An 8,853-nucleotide genomic window follows, 5' to 3' on the forward strand; every position below is an offset into this window, starting at 1 on the left:
TATATATATATCTCTACCTATACCTATATATATATCTCTACCTATACCTATATATATATCTCTACCTATACCTATATATATATCTCTACCTATACCTATATATATATATCTACCTATACCTATATATATATCTCTACCTATACCTATATATATATATCTACCTATACCTATATATATATCTCTACCTATACCTATATATATATCTCTACCTATACCTATATATATATCTCTACCTATACCTATATTTATATCTCTACCTATACCTATATATATATCTCTACCTATACCTATATATATATCTCTACCTATACCTATATATATATACCACTTCTGTCCTCAGGAGGTCCAGGGTCAGGTTCCTTCTCACCTGCTCCGGCTGCAGGTGAAGGTGGACCAGAGTCACGTCCAGGCGACGCTGCACGACTGCAGGGCCGAGCTGGACCGAGAACGGAGGCTCCTTTCCAGCAGCTCCAGCGCCGGACACGTGGTCCAGGAGCACAGGGTGAGACCACGATGAAGACCCTGCTGGACTCTCATGGTGACTGACCTTCTCGTGGCTCCTCAAGACGTTCTTCAGAGCAGAGGAGCCGCTGGCGCTGTGTGAGAAGAGGATCAGGAACATGGAGGTTCTGTGTCGTGGTCTACCTGACAACGACCCGGCTCAGCGAGCCCTGGACTCCACCAGGAGGTCCGTGGAGGAGGTCGCGGCGCGGATCAAGGACACGCACCTGGAGAAGAACATGGATCCGTGGAAGGAGTGGAACGAGAGGTTTGAGGAGAACGTTTCGTTTCTAGTTCAGTTTTAATTCAGTGGTTTTTTTGCTCCAGATTCTGTGAAGTTTCCGACTGGATCTCGTGTCAGAAGAAGATGATCCTGCAGGAGTCGAGGCCAGAGGAGCTGGAAGCAGCTGTGCAGGTGCATGATGGTTAATGAGGAAACCATGGTTAGATTTGAAACCATCGTTAGATTTGAAACGATTGTTAGATTTGAAAAGATCGTTAGATTAGAAATGATTGTTAGATTTGAAACCATCGTTAGATTTGAAAAGATCGTTAGATTAGAAATGATTGTTAGATTTGAAACCATCGTTAGATTTGAAAAGATCGTTAGATTTGAAACGATTGTTAGATTTAAAATGATCGTTAGATTTGAAAAGATCGTTAGATTAGAAATGATTGTTAGGTTTGAAACGATGGTTAGATTTGAAACGATTGTTAGATTTAAAATGATTGTTAGATTAGAAATGATTGTTAGATTTGAAACGATCGTTAGATTTGAAACGATCGTTAGATTTGAAACCATCGTTAGATTTGAAAAGATCGTTAGATTTGAAACGATTGTTAGATTTGAAACGATTGTTAGATTTAAAATGATTGTTAGATTTAAAACGATCATTAGATTTAAAATGATTGTTAGATTTAAAACGATCATTAGATTTGAAATGATTGTTAGATTTGAAATGATTGTTAGATTAGAAATGATTGTTAGATTTGAAATGATTGTTAGATTTAAAACGATCATTAGATTTGAAATGATTGTTAAATTTAAAACGATCGTTAGATTTGAAATGATTGTTAGATTTAAAACGATCATTAGATTTGAAATTATTGTTAGATTTAAAATGATTGTTAGATTTAAAACAATTGTTAGATTTGAAATGATTGTTAGACTTGAAATGATTGTTAGATTTGAAAAGATCGTTAGATTTGAAATGATTGTTAGATTTGAAATAATTGTTAGATTTAAAACGATCGTTAGATTTGAAATGATTGTTAGACTTGAAATGATTGTTAGATTTGAAAAGATCGTTAGATTTGAAATGATTGTTAGATTTGAAATAATTGTTAGATTTAAAACGATCGTTAGATTTGAAATGATTGTTAAATTTAAAACGATCGTTAGATTTAAAACGATCGTTAGATTTGAAATGATTGTTAAATTTAAAACGATCGTTAGATTTGAAATGATTGTTAGATTTAAAACGATCATTAGATTTGAAATTATTGTTAGATTTAAAATGATTGTTAGATTTAAAACAATTGTTAGATTTGAAATGATTGTTAGACTTGAAATGATTGTTAGATTTGAAAAGATCGTTAGATTTGAAATGATTGTTAGATTTGAAATAATTGTTAGATTTAAAATGATTGTTAGATTTGAAAAGATCGTTAGATTTAAAACAATCGTTAGATTTAAAATGATTGTTAGATTGAAACGATGGTTAAATTTGAAACAATCGTTAGATTTGAAACGATCATTAGATTTGAAATGATTGTTAGATTAGAAATAATTGTAAGATTTAAAACGATTGTTCGATTTGAAACGATTGTTAGATTTAAAACGATCGTTAGATTTGAAACGATCGTTGGATTTAAAATAATTGTTAGATTTAAAACGATCATTAGATTTGAAATGATTGTTAGATTTGAAACGATTGTTAGATTTGAAACGATTGTTAGATTTGAAATGATTGTTAGATTGAAACGATGGTTAAATTTGAAACAATCGTTAGATTTGAAAAGATCGTTAGATTTGAAAAGATTGTTAGATTTGAAAAGATTGTTAGATTTGAAACAATGGTTAGATTTGAAATAATTGTTAGATTTAAAACGATCATTAGATTAGAAATGGTTGTTAGATTTAAAACGATCATTAGATTTAAAATGATTGTTAGATTTAAAACGATTGTTAGATATAAAACGATTGTTAGATTTGAAACGATCGTTGGATTTAAAATAATTGTTAGATTTAAAACGATCATTAGATTTGAAATGATTGTTAGATTTAAAACGATTGTTAGATTAGAAACGATCGTTAGATTTAAAACGGTCATTAGATTAGAAATGATTGTTAGATTTAAAACGATTGTTAGATTAGAAACGATCGTTAGATTTAAAACGGTCATTAGATTTGAAATGATTGTTAGATTTAAAACGATTGTTAGATTAGAAATGATTGTTAGATTTAAAACGATCGTTAGATTTGAATGATTGTTAGATTTAAAACGGTGGTCCATGATGTTCTTCAGACTCTACGAGAAGCGAGCGCCGCTCATGAGCAGAGCCTGTCGTGGCTCAGGTCTGGTCTCAGCGACCTCGCCGACCTCAGCTCCGAGTTAGAAACTCAGAGGCAGAAGACGTCTCTGGACCAACTGTCTTCTGATCTAAGATCTCTGGTGTCCTCCTGCCAGGTACGGTCCATCCAGATGTTCACGTCTGTGTTGTTTCTAACTGGTGTCTGGACCTCCAGGGTGCAGAGGGGTCACCGTACGAGGGGGAGGATCTGGGAGAGAAGGTGCGCTCTTGTCTGGACCATGTTCTGGAAGCTCAGAAGAAGTCTGAGGAGCAGATCGGCGAGATCCTTGGAGCTGAGAATCCAGAGGAAGCCACAGAACTGTACCTGCTGCATCAGGTGAGCATCTCCGTGTAGATGAAGCCTCTGGTTCTCCTGCTGCTCCTGACGGAAGACACCGTTCACGTTGATGTTCGGTGTGTCCTTCAGAAACATCTCTCCAGGCTGGACCAGCAGAGGAGGCAGGTGGAGGTGCTGGTGTCGTGCTGCCGCCGGCAGGAGAAGGAGCCGGAGCTGGAGGAGACGCTGCTGGAGATCCAGGAGGCTCTGATGGAGATCGACAGCAAGTCGGCGTCGAGGGAGCGCGACCTTCAGGTTCGTCCTGGTCTCGTCCATCCATGTGTTCAGGGTCGAGGGTCATATTTACTGTGAAGCTTCATCCATCAACGAGGTCCACCACATGAACCTCTAACATCAGGTGTGAAGGTCTTATTGTTGTTGGTTCTGGTTTCAGGTCACGCTCGACTCTTGGAAGAACTTCGAGGTGGACAGAGAGACGGTTTGGACCTTCATCCACGACACCAACACTGGACTGAAGAAAGATCTTCTGTTCAACAGCTACGAGAGTCTGAGAGTAGAACTGGAGAGTAGTAAGGTACGTGACTCATCTTCATCTTCATCATCATCATCATCATCATCATCATCATCATCTTCATCATCGTCGTCATCTTCATCTTCATCATAGTCATCTTCATCATCATCTTCATCTTCATCTGTCGTCTTCATCTTCATCTTCATCTTCATCATCTTCATCATCTTCATCATCTTCATCTTCATCATCATCTTCATCTTCATCATCTTCATCTTCATCATCTTCATCTGTCGTCTTCATCTTCATCATCTTCATCTTCATCATCGTCTTCATCTTCATCATCGTCTTCATCTTCATCTGTCGTCTTCATCTTCATCTTCATCATCACTATCATCATCATCCTCTTCATCTTCATCATCTTCATCTTCATCTTCATCATCGTCTTCATCTTCATCATCTTCATCGTCATCGTCGTCATCGTCGTCATCGTCTTCATCATCTTCATCTTCATCATCGTCGTCATCTTCATCTTCATCATCTTCATCTTCATCTTCATCTTCATCTTCATCATCGTCTTCATCTTCATCATCTTCATCGTCATCGTCGTCATCGTCGTCATCGTCTTCATCTTCATCTTCATCTTCATCATCATCTTCTTCTTCATCTTCATCATCATCTTCATCATCTTCATCACCATCATCATCATCTTCATAATCTTCATCTTCATCTTCATCTTCATCATCATCTTTATCTTCATCTGTCGTCTTCATCTTCATCATCATCTTCATCTTCATCATCGTCGTCATCTTCATCTTCATCATCATCTTCATCATCATCTTCATCTTCATCTGTCGTCTTCATCTTCATCATCATCTTCATCTTCATCTGTCGTCTTCATCTTCATCATCATCTTCATCATCATCATCATCATCTTCATCATCGTCTTCATCTTCATCATCATCTTCATCTGTCGTCTTCATCTTCATCTTCATCATCGTCGTCATCTTCATCTTCATCATCATCTTCATCTTCATCTGTCGTCTTCATCTTCATCTTCATCATCATCTTCATCTGTCAACTTCATCTTCATCATCATCTTCATCTTCATCTGTCGTCTTCATCTTCATCATCATCTTCATCATCATCATCATCATCTTCATCATCGTCTTCATCTTCATCTTCATCATCATCGTCTTCATCATCATCATCATCATCTTCATCATCATCGTCTTCATCATCGTCTTCATCATCATCATCTTCATCATCATCATTGTCATCATCATCATCGTCTTCTTCGTCATCAATATTTTCTTCATCATCATCTTCATCGTCGTCTTCATCATCATCTTCATCATCGTTGTCATCTTCATCTTCATCATCTTCATCATCTTCATTATCTTCATCATCATCATCATCATCTTCATCTTCATCTTCATCTTTATCATCATCATCATCTTCATCTTCATCTTCATCATCATCTTCATCTTCATCTGTCGTCTTCATCTTCATCATCATCTTCATCATCATCATCATCATCTTCATCATCGTCTTCATCTTCATCATCATCTTCATCTGTCGTCTTCATCTTCATCTTCATCATCGTCGTCATCTTCATCTTCATCATCATCTTCATCTTCATCTGTCGTCTTCATCTTCATCTTCATCATCATCTTCATCTGTCAACTTCATCTTCATCATCATCTTCATCTTCATCTGTCGTCTTCATCTTCATCATCATCTTCATCATCATCATCATCATCTTCATCATCGTCTTCATCTTCATCTTCATCATCATCGTCTTCATCATCATCATCATCATCTTCATCATCATCGTCTTCATCATCGTCTTCATCATCATCATCTTCATCATCATCATTGTCATCATCATCATCGTCTTCTTCGTCATCAATATTTTCTTCATCATCATCTTCATCGTCGTCTTCATCATCATCTTCATCATCGTTGTCATCTTCATCTTCATCATCTTCATCATCTTCATTATCTTCATCATCATCATCATCATCTTCATCTTCATCTTCATCTTTATCATCATCATCATCTTCATCTTCATCTTCATCATCATCATCATCTTCATCATCATCTTCATCATCATCTTCATCTTCATCTTCATCATCTTCATCATCTCCATCTTCATCATCTTCATCATCATCATCTTCATCTTCATCATCTTTATCATCATCATCTTCATCTTCATCACCTTCATCATCATCTTCATCATCATCTTCATCTTCATCATCATCTTCTTCTTCATCTTCATCATCATCTTCATCATCTTCATCACCATCATCATCATCATCATCTTCATCATCTTCATCTTCATCTTCATCATCATCTTTATCTTCATCTGTCGTCTTCATCTTCATCATCATCTTCATCTTCATCATCGTCGTCATCTTCATCATCATCTTCATCTTCATCATCGTCTTCATCTTCATCTTCATCTTCATCATCATCTTCATCTGTCAACTTCATCTTCATCATCATCTTCATCTTCATCTGTCGTCTTCATCTTCATCATCATCTTCATCATCATCATCATCATCTTCATCATCGTCTTCATCTTCATCTTCATCATCATCTTCATCTGTCGTCTTCATCTTCATCATCGTCTTCATCATCATCATCATCATCGTCTTCATCATCGTCTTCATCATCATCATCTTCATCATCATCATTGTCATCATCATCATCGTCTTCTTCGTCGTCAATATTTTCTTCATCATCATCTTCATCGTCGTCTTCATCATCATCTTCATCATCGTTGTCATCTTCATCTTCATCATCGTCGTCATCTTCATCTTCATCTCCATCATCATCATCATCTTCATCATCATCTTCATCTTCATCATCATCTTCATCACCATCATCATCTTCATCTCCATCATCATCATCATCATCAACATCATCATCTTCATCTTCATCTTCATCTTCATCATCTTCATCAACATCATCATCTTCATCATCATCATCTTCATCATCATCATCATCATCTTCATCTTCATCATCATCATCATCTTCATCTTCATCATCATCATCATCATCATCTTCATCTTCATCATCATCTTCATCTTCATCACGACTCATACTTGATCTCACACTTATGTCACGGTTGTTCAGGAGATGTTCCTGAAGGTGGACCACTGCTCCGTGAGGCTGGACCTCCTGCAGGACGAGGCGACACGAGTCGCTCTCGGACCCGAGAACCAAACTCTTCTCCAGCAGCAGACGCAGGCGGCGAGAGAAGCCGTGGCTCAGCTCCACGAACACGCCAAGAACACGTACGTGTTGGTGGAACATCTGGTGCTTCGTCGCCACATGCTCCTCACGAACCTTCACCTCCAGGGTCGCACAGCTGGAGAGCGTTGGTCTCTGTTGGCAACGCTGGAGCGCTGAAGCTGGAGCCTTCTCCTCCTGGATGGACCGTCAACGAGGAGAGCTGAAGATGATGGACACCATCTCGTCTGTAGACCCTCTGGACCAGCACATCGGTACCTTAGAGGTGAGTCCAGGTTGGATGATGGTCTGCTGGGATCATCTGGAGGGACATGTAGCCTTCAAAGACCTGGTTGATGTCTGCTCCTCTCAGGCCGTGGTTGAAGGTCTCGAGGAGCGACGGGTTCTTCTGTCCCACATGGAGCGAGACTGTGAGACCCTGTCCAGGTTCATGACCCCCGGGGAGGCCGGTGGTCTCCGCTCGCAGCTGAACCAGATGACCTGCGAGTGGGCGGAGCTGAAGGAACGAGTGGAGAAGGTCGGGGGTGAGCTGAGCCAGAGCGCCACCTGCAGGCAGAGATACGAGGACGGTCTGGAGCAGGTACAGAACACGCCGGCCGGAGCTACGAGTCCAGGAAGTGACGGCGTTCTTGTGAGTAGATCAAGAGAACCTTGAGGGATCTGAGGGAGAAACTGGACTCTGAGGTTTCGTCCTGCACCTCCTCACGTGAGACCTTCCAGGTCTTGAAGGATCACATGGTGAGAATCTTGTTACGTCTCGTTTACACGTGTGTGTCTGTTTCCTTACTTTAGGCTTGTTGTGCACACACACACACACACACACACACACACACACACACACACACACACACACACACACACACACACACACACACACACACCTACACACACCTACACACTCACACACACACACACACACACACACACACACACACACACACTCACACACACACCTACACACTCACACACACACACACACACTCACACACACACACCCCCACACACACACACACACACACACACACACACACACACACGCACTCACACACACACCTACACACACACACACACACACTCACACACACACACCCCCACACACACACACACACACACACACACACACACACGCACTCACACACACACCTACACACTCACACTCACACACACACACACACACACTCACACACACACACACACACACACACACACACACCTACACACACACACCTACACACACACACACACACACCTACACACACACACACACACCTACACACACACACACACACACACACACCTACACACACCTACACACACACCTACACTCACACACACACACACACCTACACACACACACACACCTACACTCACACACACACACACACACACCTACACACACACACACACACACACACACCTACACACACACACACACACACACACACACACACACTCACACACCTACACACACACACACCTACACACACACACACACACACACACACACCTACACACACACACACACACACACACACCTACACACACACACACACACCTACACACACTCACACACACACCTACACACACACACACACACCTACACACACACACACACAATCACACACACCTACACACACACACACACCTACACACACACACACACACACCTACACACACACACACACACCTACACACACTCACACACACACCTACA

General features: G+C 40.2%; 1 protein-coding gene across 1 annotated transcript in view; it reads left to right on the forward strand.

The window, feature by feature from the left end:
* The window catches only part of syne1a (spectrin repeat containing, nuclear envelope 1a), a 253,359-nt gene that overhangs the window by 63,055 nt on the left and 181,451 nt on the right, over positions 1-8,853 (forward strand). Inside the window, 11 exon segments of the mRNA XM_087806340.1 lie at positions 341-502; positions 567-769; positions 829-916; positions 3,030-3,206; positions 3,272-3,412; positions 3,503-3,667; positions 3,807-3,947; positions 7,023-7,183; positions 7,248-7,404; positions 7,492-7,719; positions 7,779-7,877. Of these exon segments, the coding sequence (XP_087662466.1) occupies positions 341-502; positions 567-769; positions 829-916; positions 3,030-3,206; positions 3,272-3,412; positions 3,503-3,667; positions 3,807-3,947; positions 7,023-7,183; positions 7,248-7,404; positions 7,492-7,719; positions 7,779-7,877 (1,722 nt within the window).

The sequence above is a fragment of the Callionymus lyra genome, chromosome 13, assembly GCF_982586985.1.
Source record: "Callionymus lyra chromosome 13, fCalLyr1.hap1.1, whole genome shotgun sequence".
NCBI classification, from domain to species: domain Eukaryota; kingdom Metazoa; phylum Chordata; class Actinopteri; order Syngnathiformes; family Callionymidae; genus Callionymus; species Callionymus lyra.